Source organism: Sebastes umbrosus, chromosome 11 (assembly GCF_015220745.1).
Source record: "Sebastes umbrosus isolate fSebUmb1 chromosome 11, fSebUmb1.pri, whole genome shotgun sequence".
NCBI classification, from domain to species: domain Eukaryota; kingdom Metazoa; phylum Chordata; class Actinopteri; order Perciformes; family Sebastidae; genus Sebastes; species Sebastes umbrosus.
This window is the reverse complement of record NC_051279.1, coordinates 32,800,465-32,819,999: the sequence shown is the minus strand read 5'-3', so window position 1 is coordinate 32,819,999 and position 19,535 is coordinate 32,800,465. Positions and strand designations below refer to the sequence as shown.

At 42.2% G+C, this 19,535-nt stretch overlaps 1 protein-coding gene across 1 annotated transcript; it reads right to left on the bottom strand.

Annotated features, from left to right (window-relative positions):
- Positions 1-1,861: 1,861 nt before the first annotated feature.
- gapdhs (glyceraldehyde-3-phosphate dehydrogenase, spermatogenic) lies at positions 1,862-17,667 on the bottom strand. Its single transcript, XM_037784580.1, has 11 exons — positions 17,538-17,667; positions 7,841-7,897; positions 6,948-7,044; positions 6,445-6,551; positions 5,001-5,091; positions 4,779-4,897; positions 3,882-3,963; positions 3,596-3,747; positions 2,796-2,958; positions 2,500-2,597; positions 1,862-2,355 (listed from the first exon to the last, which is right to left on the bottom strand). Exons 2-11 carry the CDS (start codon positions 7,867-7,869, stop codon positions 2,286-2,288), a joined length of 1,008 nt encoding a protein of 335 aa, XP_037640508.1. The 5' UTR covers positions 7,870-7,897; positions 17,538-17,667; the 3' UTR covers positions 1,862-2,285.
- Positions 17,668-19,535: the final 1,868 nt, after the last annotated feature.

The window sequence follows — 19,535 nt, the reverse complement described above, 5'->3', positions numbered from 1 at the left end:
AGTGGATCCAAATCCAGACATGTGTGGTGCAGTGAGATGCTCTGTTCCTCTGAATCTGAATGCTTAATTCAAATGTTCTACATTCAAAATTGTCCATTCTCCACGCATGGACGGGGAAATCAGGCTGCAGGCAAATGACCGGATTTGAATCTTTTTAGTCAAGAGATGCTGTTGTCCACGACGTCCTCATGCTGACCTCTGTCCACCTCACTAGTCTTACCCTAGTTTCAGCACAATGTTATCCATTCAGACAAAATACTTTCAATAAAAAGTGATCATAATTGTGCCCGTAGTTCCATAGAAATGTGTTGTTCCTATCGCAGTATGTTCAGTAAAACAGTAGGTGGCACTGCAGCGAAGTCATTAGAAACATTTTATGTGCTTTTCATGTCAGTTCCTTTTAAGAGGGTGTAACTTGGCCGAGGCAGGAAGAAGCAGAAGGGGGACATTTCTTCTATATTAGGAAGCAGCCTTCTGGCTGCAGTACCCTGGAAGAGGCAGCAGGTGACTCTGAAGATCCCCTCCAGTGGCTGCTCCATACTTCCACACCTACTGTCTCCTACCAGGGAATGACTGGGAGGAGACAGGGAACGACTGGGAGGAGACAGGGAAGACAGGGAATGACTTGGACGAGACAGGGAATGACTTGGACGAGACAGGGAATGACTGGGAGGAGACAGGGAATGGGTTAACAGTGAACTGTCCTTCTGACAGGACACTTCAGCTGATGTTTCCTTTGAGTTGCTTACATGGTAAATGATAAATGGGCTTGCATTTATATAACACTTTTCTAGTCTTCAGACCACTCAAAGCGCTTTACACTACATGTCAGCATTCGCCCATACAAGATGCCAACCTGCCCATCAGGATCTGATCACACACATTCACACACCGATGCAGCAATTTGGGGTAAAGTATCTTGCTCAAGGACACTTTGACATGTGGACTGGAGGAGCTGGGGATCAAACCGCCGACCTTCCGATTGGTGGACGACCCGCTCGACCTACAGTAGGTGTAACAGGAGGTGGTAACTGAACTGAGAAGAGGGAATATACATTTTTCAATCCATCAATACTTCCCTTCATCTTACGTCTTCCTCTTTAATTTAACTTCTCACTATACATCCTTGAGTGTCCTTAGACCATTTGTTTTTTTACATACTGTACATAGTTATTCATAATTATTAACTTTTTGTTTTCTTTGTTTGACGAGTGACAGTAGAGATGCAGACAGGAAATGGAGAAGAAGAGAGATGGATATTCATAATGGTATGTATCTTAACTACTATGATGCCCCCTTTTATTATTTCAATGCACATTTTTGTTCCATGAATTGCTATGAGGTCTCCAGCCTTTACATGGATGTTATAACATTTACATTAACATCATCAGTGCAGTCCTTCACAATAATTACCCTGACAGGTGACGTACACCTGGACACTAAATAATGACAGAGGTGAAAGGAAATATAAAGAGTTTGAGTTGTGAGAAAAATTGGAAATGTAGTGAGGAAAATGTTGTGTTGGGGAAATGATTAAGCATGAATTGGAAAATGAAGGAGTTGAGAAAGCTAGTGAAAAACATAGATATATAGTTAAATGAATTAAGTTTGAATCTATTTTGTAAACTGACAAGTAATGGATGAAAAGCTTTTCTTTTTTACCAACTGATTTGAGATTAAAAGCATAAAGCTTTATAGTTCTTGTGCTCCATGTTAATTATTTAACTAACAATATTATTCATGGGTGTCTTCAGTTATATTTTTGATTTGTCTTATATATTTTGATTATTTTAGTCAGTTTTGAGGCTCCATAGGACACAGGGAACAGATACCGGTAATAATGAAACAGGACAACATGAGATCTTGAGGTTTTTCCAACTTTTATTTCTTTATCTCGTTACTCTGAAGCGGAGTTACAGTCGCTCTGCCTCTCAGCTTCCTCCTTAAGCCTTTAAAACACACCAACAGGGAGATGGATACAGTAGTTACCGTAGGACTGAGCCATAAGGACACATCTAAAGTGGTAGTGGGAGGTGGAGAGGGGGCACACGGACACAAATACTGTCACCGACCGATCGTCTCGTCATTAAAGGAAAACACAGATAAACTCAGAACACTCAAACACACAGTTGCTGCTGCTGCCTACATATACTGTAGTAGAGCTGAGGGCCGTGATGCTATGACTTGGCTATGGGTGGGGCCTGTGTGTAAAAGAGAAGGGAGGGTGTGGGGGGGGATGGTTGGGGGTGGTCCCTTTCCTGACTTCCTGTTTGGACAGGAAATGTCTACTCCTTGGAGTGCATGTACAGCAGCAGGTCAGCGACACGGTGGCTGTAGCCAAACTCATTATCGTACCTGGAGAGAGAGGGAGCGAAAAGAAGAGACAGAAATTAACTGTTCGGTTTTGAAAAGATATAAAAAATAAAGATAGAACTTTTCCTGTTTTCTGTTTTCGATAAAACACTAACTTCTTGTTTTACTTGACATTTAAAAACTAACCAGGAAATGAGCTTGACGAAGTTGTCGTTGAGGGAGATGCCGGCGCCAGCATCAAAGATGGAGGAGTGGGTGTCACCAATGAAGTCAGAGGACACCACCTGCAGAACACAAACCCCACTACAGGTCAGATATAATGGAACGTAGCCAGGTACAGCTTCATTACTGACTGCAAAATACACACTCAATCACAGCCAGTCACAGAGGTCAGACTTTTTGAATGTCTATTTCCATTCTTCATTTTTATTACTAGCCATGTATTTGCTTTACAGTACATGTGAAGTAACTTTGGGTGTTACCTGGTCCTCGGTGTAACCCAGCACTCCCTTCATGGGCCCATGTGCGGCCTTCTTGCAGGCTTCCTTAATCGCGGCGTAAGATGCAGGCTTGGACAGACGGCATGTCAGGTCCACCACAGACACATCAGCCACTGGCACCCTGAACGCCATGCCTGTCAGCTTACTGGAGAGAGAGACAGATGTGTGTCACCATCTTGTTTCTGGTTTTTCTTAAAGGCAGGGTGGGCGATCTTGAGAAACTAGCAAGAGTACACTAGATTTATTTTAAATGATCCAGCTGAAAAAACGAGCCCAGTGTTGCCAACTCTTTTCCAGTGGAAGTAGCTAGCAGCACTAGCTGCTGATTACCTCCAAAAGTCCATAAATCTAGAGAGAAAGTTGCCAAGTCACTTCAGGCCTTCCTCCAAAATTATCATTACGAACATGAACATATCATTATGAATGTGAATGGCAAACATGGCTATTGTTAGAACTCAGAGCTGTCAAGCCAGCAGCTTGTGGAAGACTCCGATGAGGCACAATGAGTGTACGGGCAGAGTGCGAGCAGGTCCAATCATTACATTTGTTCTGAATGAAATAATTGGATGGCTTTATTACAGTCCTGCGACAGCCACAGATACCATTTTTTTTTCTTCTTCTATTTGTCAGAGCATTTGATTTATTGGTTGTTGTTTGGATGTAATGAGAATTTCAACAAATATAACATAACATTTTCTAAAATCTTAACCAACCCTGCCTTTAACCTCCTTGGAAAAGGTGCATCTGATTATCAAGATGACAACTCATGTGTTAGTCCTTACCCGTTGAGTTCGGGGATGACTTTGCCCACTGCCTTGGCGGCACCGGTTGAGGCAGGAATGATGTTCTGGTGGGCACCGCGGCCGTCACGCCAGGCCTTGGCGCTGGGGCCGTCCACTGTCTTCTGGGTGGCTGTGTATGCGTGGACTGTAGTCTACAGAGAGGAGGAGAGGTCATATTACACAAAACCTTAGTAACTGTACAGTAGCATCTATGAAGAAGTCCTCGTCACAACAGTGGTTAAAACGTACAGTTATTACATGAGGACACAGATTTACCGTGACTTACCATGAGAGCCTCCTCAATGCCAAAGTTATCATTGATGACTTTAGCCAGGGGGGCCAGGCAGTTGGTGGTGCAGGAGGCATTGCTATCAACAGAAAGACAGACACGGTCATTAACTACCAGACTCTACCAGATCCAGATCTCTTGATGAACATGTTTGTGAAAATAAAAAATTAGGGCTGTCAATCGAAATAGTTAATTGCAAATCATACATTTTTTTTATCTGTTCAAAATGTACCTTGAAGGAAGATTTGTCAAGTATTTAATACTCTTATCATCATGGGAGTGGACAAATATGCTGCTTTATGCAAAAGTATGTATATATGTATTATTGGAAATCAATTACCAACACAAAACAATGACAGATATTGTCCAGAAACCCTCACAGGTACTGCATTTAGCATAAAACAATATGCTCAAATCATAACATGGCAAACTGCAGCCCAACAGGCAACAACAGCTGTCAGTGTGTCAGTGTGCTGACTTGACTATGACTTGCCCCCAAACTGCATGTGATGATCATAAAGTGGGCATGTCTGTAAAGGGGAGACTCGTGGGTACCCATAGAACCCATTTACATTCACTGATCTGGAGGTCAGAGGTCAAGGGACCCAAAATTTACATACAAATGTAGCCAAAATTTAGCGTAAGTTTGGAGCGTTATTTAGCCGTTTCCAATGGATTCATCAGGTTTTCTAGTTTCATATAATACCAGTATCTTCACTCTAGCTTTAAAACTGAGCCCACTACAACCTAAAAATCACAAGTAGCATTAATGCGTTAAAGAAATTAGTGGCGTTAAAACAAACTTGCGTTATCGTGTTATTATTGCGTTAACTTTGACAGCCCTAGATCAAATGTACAGTGTGAATGCATGTCCATAAACCAAAGGTTTGTTACCTGACGATGGTCATGCTGGAGGGGTCGTATTTATCCTCGTTGACTCCCATGACGAACATGGGGGCATCGGGTGAGGGCGCGGACACAACCACACGCTGAGCTCCGCCCTGGATGTGAGACTGTGATTGGACAGGAGAGGAAGAGGGCACAGGGTTACGTACAGTACCGGACCATCTGTCAGTCTGAGTGTTTGTTTCTGTATATGTGCATGTGTGTACGTACGGAGGCCTTCTCCACACTGAGGAAGACTCCAGTGGACTCGACCACATACTTGGCTCCAGCCACGCCCCAGGGGATCTCTGCTGGCTTCATACTGGAGTCAGAGAAAGAACAGAGTCAGTCTAAGATGAAATGATTATCACTACCGTTTAGGAATGTTAAACTTGAGGTTGACAAAGACATCAAAATAAAAAAACAGAAACAGTGAGCCAGTTTTATATAGCGAGAGAGAAGTGGGGGCTAATCTTGTTAGAGCAGTATATCCTGTGCTTTCTAAATTAGCATGCAGAGCCTCTTTGGATAATATCATGTCAGTGAAGAGCAAAATATTAATTTTCAATTAACACCTTGAGATGTAAAGGTTAAGAGCCTGCCAAAAAAGGTAAGATGGTGTGTTTAAAAACAGGATATCAAGGAGGGACACCTCACAAATGTACACTCAGTGCTCACAGAGGAACAGAAATGTCTCATCTATAACTCGTCTTTTTGTTGGCGTTGCCCTCTGCAGAGAGGAGGCTCCATTACTGAAAGGACTAAAACAACAGCCGGTACAACGGATGGACGGGTAGCTATATGAGGGAGGCCTTAGTCAGCACAATCCCTCATTCCAGTCAAGGAATTCACTCAGGATACTAAAGAAACTAGTATAAAAATACCTCACCTTAAAAATGAAACATAAAGTATGTAATAATTCAAACTGAGCTCTTAGATGGCTGCTTCTACGTGGTCCTTCATAATAAATCAGCTGGCAAGATTTTGGCCTAATTTAAGCCTGTTGCCACCAGTTAAAGGGATAGTTCTGGAGTTTTGTAGCTTGGTTGTTTGAGGTACTTTATCCATAGTAGGTGTATTACTTACAGTACTGTAGAAGAAGGTCGGCGTGCCCACAGAAACGAGAAAACAGAAAGGAACACCAGAGCAAAGCAATACAGTGCTGTGGACGTGGACGGCAGAAAAACAGATTTAGCCACCGAAAAGAAACGCTCACCTTAAAAAATTGATATCCGTATAAGTGTACGCTATATTTAGAATAATTTCTGACGGCGAACTGAACTCAAAGTAAAACATATCTATACCGTTTTTGTCAGGTTTGAGGGAGGTATATTTAAGTTTCACTTTCAGTTCAGTTCCCCGTCAGAAAGGAGAAGGAAAGGGCTGTCTGATGGAAAGATAAAGCAGTGAAAATATTCTAATAAAGCGTACACTTAAACTGATATTGATTTTTTTAAGTGGGCCTTTCTTTTAGGTGCACAGCAGTCCACAGCACTACATTGCTTTGGTACTCCTGGTCTGTTTCTCGATGCTGGGGGCGCGTCATCTACTGTAAGTAATACATCTACTATGGATAAGTACCTCATACAACCTCACTTCAAAACACCCAAACTATCCATTTAACATCAACATCAACAGAGCCACTAACTAACCACTAAACATCATCCTCACTTACCACTGGTAGACAGAGATAGCGTTGCCGTCGACGCACAGCTTGTCATCCTTTTGGGAGACCTCACCATTGTAACGGCCGTGGGTGGAGTCATACTTGAACATGTAGACCTGGGATGCGGGAGGAAAATGATGGGGTTATCAGGGCAGGGGATGGGAAGAGGCTAAATAAAACTTCATTATAACACTATAGTATCTGATTTTATACATTTAACTTCACAAATGCCTAAACAATCTTTACGTTTACTGGGAGATTTGTGGAGTCACTGGTAGTGTTCTCAGCTTACAGCCAAATGACAAACAAACTACTGAGAAACAACACTTGTTATCTTGTAAACCAGACTCTTTCAACAATATACACTGCAGGCTTAAATCTTGTTTTTCTACCCAATATTGTAACTGAGTAATTATGATGTTGTATATCTCATACAAAAGACGGTCCACTGGAATTTAAATAAATGTGAATCATTTGTAAGCATGTACGTATGTGCCTGTCATTTTTCTCACCATGTACTGCAAGTCAATGAAGGGGTCATTGATGGCCACAACCTTGATGCCTTTCTGAAGGCAAGCCCTCAGGACCAGACGGCCAATACGACCGAAACTGCACAGCGAGGAGAGAGAGAGAGAGAGAGAGAGAGATTAATAATAGCTGTTTTGGGATAATGGTGGGAAACTTCCTCAGGATGTGGAACCACTCCTGGGATCTCACATGAATCTTCTAATAAAGCCTGTCATTGCAAACTCCAACACAACTTCCAGTGGTCTACCTACTATAGAGAAGGCCTGCCCATTAATTAATCCCCATCACAAGAACAATCATGAAATCAGAAATTCTTCCACTCTTATATTCCTGCAGCTCCACTGGTTTTCAGCTATGATTCATGCAACACTTTTCATTGTTAGTTCACAACAAAAGCTTTTCTATGGCCAACAGCTTCAAGGCTTTTATTGTGAAGAAGATACAGGAAGTGAATTCTAATCACTTTTTTGTCAAATCAGTTTAATCTATTGCAAGGAAGGAATAGTAAAAGACCACGTAACCACAGTGAAGAGCTGCATGCAACAGGATGAACTTCTAACCTCTAACATACGTAATCAAAGTAAAGTACAGATTTTATTGTGCTGTTATCATTTGATAGAAGCCCATTTGTGCTGTTCTGTATCAGTCTCTCATATCAAAATCCAGCATGCTGTATAAAGGATGAATTTTATTATAATTAAATGAAAACAATGCATTTTCACCCCTCTTAACCATTTACTAACCACCAGAACTTGCTGTGGAAATAGTAAAAACAACACCCATCCCCAAAATATGCATCCCTGACATGCTATCCTAATCATCCCAAAATCCATCTGAACCATCCTTTATATATGAAACGTGTGTGTTTCAAACTCACCCATTGATTCCAACACAGAGGTCTGACATGGCTGCTGCTTGTGGGGGATTGAGTTAACTGGGAGAAAAAAACAACAACAGAGAAACCAATGAGATAAGAAAGACAATAACTACAGCTACTGGTTGATGAAAATAACATGAATGCTATCCAATCTCACTTAGTAATGTCTTCTAACTGGCAACGCACTCAGTCAGATGACTTAACAACGCTAGAAGTCACTGCAGCTTAACAAGGTGCCAGTAAAGAGAAAAGTGTTTGGACTGAGACAAACGGTTGCCCTGGCAGCAGGAGGTGGTTTTAATCAGGTTAGTTAAGTTTCTGGCAGTTATACAATGGGTTTGGGTGTGTGTGTGTGGCATTGCTGTAATGTGACTATGTCCAATCTGTCTGTATGGTCTGTACAGCAATGCCACAATAACATGAAGAGAGACTGTAGCAGTAGTCTCACAGTACGGTGGACAGGCGGCGTGACGCATTAGCACTACAGGGTGAAAAACGCACCCAGGTGGTACAGTAGTACGTTTGTGTGCTCCTGAAGCAAGACGAGCTGGTGCTTGAGTTGAAGTTAGAATAACAGACTGAAGCTGTGCAAAGGGTGTGATCCTGTTTGCTGTCAGCGACGGAAAAATACAGGCGGTCAAATGGCATGTTTAATGTGTATCTGCTGCAGGAGGAGGGAGGTGTTACATCATGCAGGGACATGTTTAGAAAACAATGGATAAGAAGGGAGGGAGAGAGGAGGTATGTAACGCTGCAAACAGAGACTTGTCTGCCGGGTGAACAAAGAGGAAGCCTGGCCTTGACTCAAATATGTGACCTCCTTTTCCCTCTGCTTTCCTCTCCTCATGCTGTATGCTTCAGATCTCCGCACCTCCTCTGTCCTCGCCTCCTACTCTTCCAGCCCCCATCTTTTCAACCAATTGCATCCCCCCTCTCCTTTCCTTCCTCTGCCTCCATCTTCTAACTCCACCTCTTCCTCTCCTTTGCTGTCCATGTTAGAAGGGATACGCACTATGGTATCATATTTAGCTTCACAAATCATGTCATTTTGGCACAGAAAACTTCCTGTAACTGCATTCAAGATTTTATGCGTTGATTAGGTCGCTAATAAGTTCATTTAGGATTCAAAGTGACCTCCGTCTTAACATTATATCACTATATTTCAACAGCAACCAGCTGGTTGAAGACATGTTTCAAAATGTAAATCTGAATTAATGTATGGACTCATTTAAGGTTTATTATTGTATTTAAACACTTACACATACAGGTGAAGAGATACGGTAGCTCTCTCATTGACCAGGTGTTAGCTTGACCAGCAGCTAACGTGTGTCTGTGTGTAAATCAGGGCAACGCAGATTGTCCTTGAAACATGTTGGTTGTCATTTTAGTCTACCGTAATCTCCTAATCTGTTGTGTGTGTGTGTATGTGTGTCACAGTGGGGAGCATGTAGGACAGGCTGTCGATCTGGTGAAATGCATTGTGGGAACACTTTAAATAGACTAAAGGGGCGACCAGATTAGGATAAATCATCCCTCTCATTCTCACAATTCTCACGCTAGTAATAGTAGATAATAACTGGGAACAATTCTAACCTGGATAATAATCATCTTATTATTAAGCACACATTGATGCTCGGTCTGGCTGGAGCTATAACCCCATCTGATGCCAGTCAAAATCTATTTATTGAACAGTCTGCTGCGGTTTCAACTGATTTCTAATTGGGTCGTGTGTAGTGTTTGTTGGTTCTTGTGCCTTTTGTTGCACCTTCCTTTCAAGATAGAGCAGCCATTTTGTGTTCTGCTGCTAGCATCCATTAATACAAGGTCACCAAAGGAGAGAGAGAGAGAGAGAGAGAGAGAGAGAGAGAGAGAGAGAGAGAGAGAGAGAGAGAGAGAGAGAGAGAGAGAGAGAGAGAGAGAGAGAGAGAGAGAGAGAGAGAGAGAGAGGAGACAGAGAGGAGAGAGAGGAGAGAGAGGAGACAGAGACGAGAGAGAGAGAGAGAGAGAGAGAGGAGACAGAGAGGGTGCATACAGTATGACCACGCTGTTCTCACATTTCTACGTTTTTCCTCTCCTTTCTACTTGGTTCCCACCATTACCTATTGTGCATTCACTAAACTCTGCAGTCCTTCTCTCTTTCCTCTCTTTTGAACTCTCTTTCCCCCTGTCGCCTGAGCACTTTTCACTATTTGTCTCACTCTTTCTCTCTATGTTAACCTCTCCATTTTCTCTGCACAGAGCAGTTGCCCTGGGTTTCCCAACATAAAATGGCTGCTCTACTGACAAATGATACTACTTTGTAAACAGAGTGGGTTATCCTGCTTCACTAGAGCAGGTGGAAAGTCTGGACAAAGACTAGTGCAGCCACATAAGAGAGATCTAATGGGACTCAAACCAAATGATGTGGAGAATTTAACAACCTGACTACTTACAGTTACTATGCATAGAAAATAATCTATTTTAATCAGTTGCTTGAGTTAAAACTATGAAAATGTGAGATAGGACAGGTGCACAAGTGTGTGCGTCAGTCTGCCTATACAGTATGTACTTGGTGGCACTCCCCCCCCCTCCATGTCAGTTACTGTTGCCTAGCAACAATAAGAGGCTTTAGCCAATCAATGGGAGACGAGGGAACGGTTACACAGGGCAACCCCCCACCCCAAAAAAAAGTCACCTAATGCAGCTTTCATGAATGAATACAAGGAATTAAACACTGGTGCTGCGCCATCATACTCTGCTGTAGCACCATTGTTCAGCTTCCAAATGTAGTGTGAGATACATATTCACTAGGGCTGACCCGATTGCTTCGAAGCTTTGACCGTTGCCATGGTATTCGACCTCCACATTACTAATCAAATGCTTTGTTTTTTCATTTCTTTTTTAATATATAAATATGTAACAAGTGTATAAATCCCAAAATAGCCCATAAAATAAGGAATAATCCCACAACATTATTCATATTCAACATGAATTAATATTAGTTATTCTTAGACAGATATCGTTGTTTGTTGTGTGTAGAGGTGCGTGTGTGAGTACAGTAGTGTGGCAGCAGCACTGAAACAAGGTAGATGGAGACAGACAGACAGAACATGTCAGCCTTCTGCGTTGCTCCGCGAAGCGTCGAATATTTCTCACCGAAGCTTCGAAGCCCAAAAAAATGGTATTCGGGAAAGCCCTAGTATTCTCATGCAGATTTAGTATGAAATATGCAAAATATGCTGTAATACACTTTTTAAACATTGATACTAGCAACATTTATGTCCATACATTTAAGTTGAATCCCTGCATATAGTTAAATTATTCCATGTTTCTATGTTGAGTAACATCAAGATTTTGTTGTGCAGTCAACTTTCTAATGCCAACTCCATAGCCAGCAGCTCGTCCCACTTCTCCACCACACAGTCCCGCCTCTTTTGATCGTCACCCAATCAGCACACACTCTGTAGCGGCCCTCACACAGACATGTCCCAGCTCATAGAGGCGGTATTGTGCAGAGTGTGCGACTGCAGTTTGCAATCTGCTGACACTCATTAAAACGTAGGAGAAGACGAGACAGACTGACAGCCAGACATAAGACATGTAGTAAAGGTCCTTCCTCCCAGTTTTGGTCAAAGTGAGCTCTCTTCAGTGGTTATGTCTGCATGTGATTTGATTTATCTGTACTACTGAAAACACGTGATTTAGATTTATGAAGTGCATCCACTTCCTCTACTGATTGGCAGGCCAGAGAGCAGCCAATCATTTCCATCTCTCCTTCCTCCCTCATCCTCACATCTGCCTCACCTCCCTGCTCCATAAATCTAACATCGCCTTAGACCAGACTGCTCCTACGAGTCAATCACTTGACGAGGGGTGGTGCTACCATCTCCTCTTCTGATTGGTTAGACAAAGGTAGGAACAAGCCAGTCAGAATCCTCACTAATGAGGAAGTACACCCGGCTACTCATTTGTCTACTGTACCTACTTCTTTTTTCCTCCATCTGTCTATCCATCCTGATACTTCTTGTTTCTTCTAATTCAATCTGTTTGGTTTATTCTCCTTCCTTTATCGTCCTCTCTGCACTTTAATTCCTCCCCTGGTTCATTCTTAACCGTCTCTGCTTTGCTTTTTTTTTGGCTTCATGAATATCCCACCTCCCCATTACCCCACCACCCAAACTAATCATTAAAATTCAACACCCTACTCTACCTCCTTGTCCCTGTCCTCGCCTCTCTCTTTGTCTGTCTGATCCCCTTCATTTAGCACAACCCTCCCTCCCTCTGAGCTGCGACCCACTTTCCTCTCAGAGTTTAACCACAGGGGGCTACAGGACAAGGTCGCTATGTCTGTGTGGATGTGCACCGGAGGGACCACTGGGAGACAGAGGACTCATAACTACTCAACGAGAAAAGGACAAAGACAACAGGATGCATCAAAAAATAAATAAATAAATAAATACAATTGTGACAACTGTCTGTTGGACGAGAGCAAGAGAGAGGAGAGAGTATGACACGGCAATTCACTTCTGCCAACACATCCTCTGATGTCAAGCACCAACACTTTGCCAAACAAACGCTGATTGTAATATGTCAACACAGTTTTAGAAGACTATTTGGACTCCAGTCTAACCCTTACATGGAGTTTTGAGGAGCACACAGACATCTTTCTAACAGTATTACGGTTCACATACAGACAGGACAAGAGTAAAACTAGAACTTGAAAAACAACCTATATTCATGTCAGGAGAAGCTACGAGTTTAGATAAAGCTTGTATACTCAGTCTTTGGCCTCAGTTTGTGTATTAATTGTAAATTCATGAGTGAATGAACTCAGTGACTCTGCCCTCGCTCTTCCTGCCTACAACGCCACTCCCCCCCTGCCTTCCTCCTTCGTCTGCCCTTCTTTCAGTGTCTTTTCAAACCTCGCTCCTGCTTTTTATCCCTCTGCCACACCCTCTTTCTCTCCTATACTTTTCCACTGCAGTGGGTTGATTGGCTAGAGGCCAGACAGACAATCCAATTAAGTAATGTTTTCTCTTCTTGGCCGCCTCTCTGTGAAACATGTAAATCAAAATACATTAGAGGCTGAACGATAAATCCCACTTATACACCCTTAAGATGCACACACTAGTGAAGTGGATTCAAACTTTCTGTGTCCAACTTCTGCTCATCTTTTTATCCCGTCTCCCCTTTAGCAGTATACCTGCTGCTTCCTCCCCTTTTTATAGTCTCATCACTGAGGCAACGTCACTTTGCTGCCGTAAACTAGTCAGTTAAACGTCCGACACAATCACATCACCAGTCAGACAAACACACACACACACCACAACACCACAGGCTGTGTGTCCTGCTCAGCAGGGATGGTCTCCTGCTGACAGGGACAGACAGTCTTTGTTTCTATTAGACAATTCACCAGCGGCGCATTAACACGACATGCAGACACTGCATTTCTAGTGCTAATAGAAATTTTTAATAATTAATGAAATCAAGATAAGGAAGGTGGTTTTATAAAAGTAGAAGTTGTATGTATTGCAGTTCAACAAAAGCTTGTTCATGCACACAAACATGCATGTACACACACAAACACGCATGTACACACACAAACACCAACATGAATTAGTAAAAAGGTGTGCTGTATCTAACTGCAGAGGATTCAATAGGAGAGAGAAATGTGACTACTCTGCAGAGGTAATGCTGGACTACACACACACACACTGTATGAGCTTGTGTCAGCAGGCAGATGACAGATATCCTTCCTAAGCCTCAGAACTTGTCATTCTCCTCCTCTCCTCTCTAAAGCTACTGTACAGTACAGTTTTATGCTGTGTTTGCTACCTTCCTCATACTCTGCTTACTGTACAAACACCTGCACCTTCAAATAACTGTATTTTGCATAAGTAAGGTACTTTTATAGGACAGTATGTCCCAGTTGTGTCTCTCCTTCCCTACTGTAGGGTGTATTTCCTTAAATTTTTTGACAGTGCTGCAGAGTGCTGAGTCACTCTGGAGTTCCTTCTCTCTTTTATACACACATCCTGGACAAGATGGCTGGTTGATAAGTCGGCTGCAGAGCCTAACGGAGAGGGACACTCATGCTAACCTTGGACAAGGAACAACCCCACTACCTTTGAGCGGAAAACTTGTGTTAATCTAGAAAAAAAAAGGAGAATGAATGACTGTATCTATATTAATCTCATGACAAAATTGACTTTGAGTAGCAATGATTACTCTCTAACTGCAGAATACAGTAAACTGTTGATTTTGAACCCCGGCAGCCAGCCCTGAAGTGTGTACCAGAGGAAAGAGACAACCGGTCTAGGCAGGTGGCCGCCCACCCAGAGCCTGGTTCTGCCCAAGGTTCCTACCCGTTAAAGGGGAAGTTCTTTCTTGCCACTGTCGCACCAAGTGCATGCTCATTGGGGATCTCTTGTTGGGTCTCTAAATTGTAGAGTTCGGTAGACCTGCTCTATATTCAATTCAATTTATTTTTGTATAGCGTCAAATCACAACAGAAGTTATCTCAAAACGCTTTATATATAGAGCAGGTCTTAGACCGTACACCATAGTTTAGAGACCCAACAAGATGTGCGCTGTGGCCAGGAAAAACTCCTCGATTAGTGAAGAACCGGGCTCAGGGTGGGAGGCCATCTGCCGAGACCAGCTGGGGGGATAGAGAGATAGAGAGATAGAAGCAGCCACAATAATAGCCCAGCAGCTGTGATAACTAATACAAGTAGGACTAATAACACAAAACCAATAGTAGTGGATGTAAAAGAGTGATAATACAACTATCAGAATTGATATCATTGGGTGGTCCTCAGACGGGATTTCAAGCGGAGCTTCCTGCTTTTCTATATGAAAAGTATCTTGAGATAACTTCTGTTATGATTTCACGCTATATAAAAATAAATTGAATTGAAGAGTAAGAGTGCCTGTCCAATATGAGAAGCGCGCCACAGACACTAATAGAAGAAAAAAAATAGTCTATACTTCTTACAGCAAGCACCAGTCCACATCTATAAACACGGTCTCACTTACTACATCATGAGCTGCCTGTGTGGGTTGATATCTCTTTAATAACATGGTTGTAGTTCTTGGTAGGCTGTGTTAGTGTGCTCTAGCTAATCTCATTGGCTAATAGTTTACTCCTTGCTCAGCAAACATGTCAGTAACACAGTCGCTGACATTTACGTTTTAGACTTTTAGCTGACAACCTGATCTGCAACACCTACAAGTGAACGTCAAATCAAATACGAGCAATGACAAGCTAATAACGTCTATGCCTCATATGAAAGGAGTCTAAAAATAAAATAAGGGAGTTACGATTCAAAATATTGAGATACTGTAGGCAAGGGGATATATTGGAATTTTTTAAATCCAAATTTAGGAAAACTGTCATAGTATAAAGAACACACCCCCATATGCATAAAATCTGAGTAAAAAAATGTTTACTTTTTTCTGCATAACAGTGGTAGCTGCATTTGCATTCATCACAGTCCCCGTAACATCCAACATCATAGCACTACTTTGAGAGGATACATACACTGAGAGGGTGCACTTATTTGCAAATAAAATAAAGTATTGTCTGAGTTAATCTTTGTATGTAAACTGTTAATTAAAAAATGAATACAGTGTTTTTGAGAATCAATACAGTATCAAAAAACATAATAGTCAATATTGTCTTACACCCCTAATGTATGGCCTTGTATGATGTATTAGTTTAGCATTAAACTACTGCAAATGCATTGGTGAAACTAGTAGACTAATTTCATTTGGTGATCTTTAATATATCCAGTACACTGGATCTCGGACAAGAAACTAAATAAAGTTATGCATGTGCTTTAAAAGTCAGTTGGAGGAATTAATCTAGATGGATGTTATAATCATAATTTATTATCTGCTGATGCATGGCGAATGGCTGTTAATTTTCTTCCAAAACACATACAGCTTTTTGACTACAATACTTAGCATCTCTCTGGCAGCACTGGGCCTGTTATTAGTGACCTTCAGTCAACCAGAGCCTGAGCTAAGAGGTCTGACTCCCCATTCATTAGTTCAGAGGGAATAACCCTTTTCAAAGTTGATAATTAGTTTGTGAATAAAGATTAGCAGCTGGTCAGCATCACCACAGCAGCTCTGGGTCTGCTGTGACCTTCCTCAGCTGGAGTGATGACCTTCAACAGTGAGACATGGCCGACATGCATGTACCACACCTACATGAAATTAATGAAAGTAGCTGCAAGCAAATAGGGATTACCACAGTTAATTATGTGCTGTATTATTACTATTTTTATTATAAATAATACTGAATACAAAATGAGATTTCCTATTTTTGCACAGTCATTTCCCCCCACTGCACAAGGTTGACTTTCCAGCTTTCTAATTAAACCCTTGTTGCACTAAAATACTGTATGGCTGATTGAGTAATTAAATATATTAGAAATGAACTTGAGCTGTGTCGTATTGTTGCTTTAAAAAGGCTCAGGCCTCTTTACAAACCGCATCAACAGGTCTGTCGAGTCAAACTGCGACAGAATAATGCGACACCACACCACACCACACCGCCTCTCTGTCCTTCAACAGCCACATCACATCACAGGAAGGCTTTCAGCACGCCTCTCTCTCATCTCTCCACATGTAATAAAGCCAAGGTCATTCATTTGTCCCGTCTCGGTTCTTGCATCACTGTGATCTCTGCTTCCCGAGGACATTTCATCTCTGCAATCTGATGGCGCAACGACGACAGACTTCATCATGAGGAGCAGAGGAGGCACGTAGCTGCACTCATTCACCTCGACGACTGGATCAGTACAGCTCACTAATACAGTCAAATTACAGCTTTTACGGCAAAGCAATTTCATTCAAACTGTATAGCTGCATAAGCTAGAGTTAGGCTGAATATCTGCTCGGATAAACGAGGAAATATATATATATATATATATATATATATATTTAACGTGTTACATAACATGGAGACTAATCCACTTCCGCAAAGATGCAGCAGAGCAGCCGATGTCACGTTCTCCGCTCTGTGAGACAAGTTAGCTTCAGATCAATGAACTGTACATTCATGAATGAAACACAGCTTATATGTGCACATTGTCTTTGTCATTTTAATGCCTCGAGAGTGTTAGTGGATGATGGTGTCGGCTATCACGACTCTAGTAGAGTAAAGAGCGTTACACAAGCAGACAGCCAGGCCACGGCTGCATCCCCCCATCCTCGCTTCTTTATCTTCCTGTACCATTAAAGAGGTCATCCAGTCAAACAGCCCCGTTTTACTCATGCTACATGCTACATGAGCTTGAAACTAACGTTTCTCCATCTCTCGCTCGTCCACTTTCACAGTTACGTGGCTGGTTCAAATCAGGCTGTAATTCACTATAAAAGGGCTACAGGGAGGCCTGGCTGGTTAAAATCCGGCTGTGATTCACTATAAACGGCTACAGGGTGGCCACTGGCCTCCGGAAGTTGTTTAAAGCTTTCAGTAATACCATTCTCAGGAAAATATGCGACGAATTTAACAGTAAATATGAATTTAAAACGCTATTAGTTGGTTAACCAAGTAGTAGGCCTACGTGTGTGTGCACAGAAAGATAAGCTAACGTTTGTAAACTGTGTGCTTAGTGAAGGCTGAGTCGTGTGAAATCGAGTAATGTTGCATGTTGTGTAATGACGCCGTTCTCTGGGGGTTCGTGTGTGTGTGGAGGCTTCTTACCTCTCGGTGATGCTGCTTCAGTCTGTGTGCGCAGTCCTCACTGCCGCCTGCACTTTTATACAAGGCACGTGTCTCGGGGAGCCTAGTCGCCCTGGCGACGTGACGTCACTTCCCATCATCCTATGCTGCTGCTGCTAGGCCTCTAGGCCTCCATTCGGAACGAGCGGCTGGTCACGGCGCTGTCTCAGCGGCTGCCATAGTAACTAGAGGGATGTAACACAGGGCTGCTAACGTCTTGTTTCCACACACATCTTACACATCATGATGAAAGATGATGAAAGATGATATCTACCAGAGAGAAAGACAGATACATGAGAGGCTAGAGAAACAGAGGGAGGCTGGCAGGATGCCAATGTGGAAGTGGTGGGAAATGATGAAGCGTTTTGTCTCGTCCCACCCCACCATGAGTTAGTCACGTGCATGTGATTAACTACTGGTGAAACATAGCTTGGTGCATGGACAACCTTTATTATTCTTAATATAAAGACACAGGAGCGATCTAAATAACACAGTATTAATGTAATTGGTAGGCTGGTCCCTGTTGGACTGCATGGTCTATACATGTATACATACAGGCATATGTTTTATAACCAGGCCTCCACTGTGCACTGATGTGTAAAGGACTGCAGACTGGATCGCCTATGGATGCAGTGTGTATATGTGTGTATGAACCTATATGGATGTATGCAGCACGGTTATGTAAGAGGTCATGAAACAAACATGTCACGTTCCCATGAAGACAGGGTGTTTTGCTACTAAACTGGATTGATTAATTATATAAATGCATAATATATAATATAGTAGATAATAGAAATAAGCATAACAGTATATTTTAATTAGACTTAGGTGAATTATTCTAGTATCATTTATACCATTCTATTCCTCTCCTCCCTTCTCTTCTCTCTTCCTCTCCTCTCTTCCTCTCTCTCCTCTGAACACGTGTCAGACTGAGAACAAGCCTACGTGAGGGAGGGTGCGTACAGTAGTGTAACATGGGAAATTCCTGCAGTGCAGCGCTAGGAAGGAACTCGTTGAGCAACATGATTTGCACACACTGCACATCCCGTCTTGCATTTCGTCATCTCTGGTCGGCATTTGATTTCCGCATTAGATTAGATTAGATTATATAGAGAAACCACGCAGATGTTTTCATGAAATCCTTTTTATTTCATAATAATCTATATATCCATAATCTACCTATCTATCATTCATCTATCCATCTATCTATCTATCTATCTATCAATCTATCAATCCATCCATCCATCCATCCATCCATCTATCTATCTATCTATCTATCTATCTATCTATCTATCTATCTATCTATCCATCCATCCATCCATCCATCCATCCATCCATCCATCCATCCATCCATCCTTCCTTCCTTCCATCCATCCATCCATCCATCCATCCATCCATCCATCCATCTATCTATCTATCTATCTATCTATCCATCCATCCGTCCGTTTACCTTCCTACCTACCTACCTACCTACCTACCTCCCTACCTACCTATCTATCCATCCATCCATCCATCTATCTATCTATCTATCTATCTATCTATCTATCTATCTATCTATCTATCTATCCATCCATCCATCCATCCATTCATCCATCCATCCATCCATCCATCTATCCATCTATCTATCTATCAAAATCAATCAAAGCTTTTATGCACAACATTTTAATTAATTAATTTAATTAATTAAATTTAATTAATTTTGCTTGTTAACAGCGACACCTGTGGCCGTTAAGCCAATGAAAGTCAACGTTGGGCTTGCGCTTGCTCGCTCTAAATAGACATGAACGATCATTGCGGCCAGATGGAACAGGGGAGACACCGGAGTTTTGGTCGGAGACGATAACGTTTCTCTCTGTGGAGCCCCGTCACTTCACAAGACACGGGAAACCTCTGTTGGTCTGGAGGAGCTGCAGCAGTTATTTCTGCACAAACGTCCACTGTACATTCACTACATATTTTCAGAGCTACGAAGTCTTCTGC

Coding starts and splice junctions, on each gene's coding strand:
- gapdhs (XM_037784580.1), bottom strand. CDS start 7,869: ATGTCAGACCTCTGTGTTGGAATCAATGG. Junction 6,552..6,947: donor TCATTGACTTGCAGTACATG/GTGAGAAAAATG, acceptor CCCGCATCCCAG/GTCTACATGTTCAAGTATGA. Junction 2,959..3,595: donor GTCATCCCCGAACTCAACGG/GTAAGGACTAAC, acceptor CTCTCTCTCCAG/TAAGCTGACAGGCATGGCGT.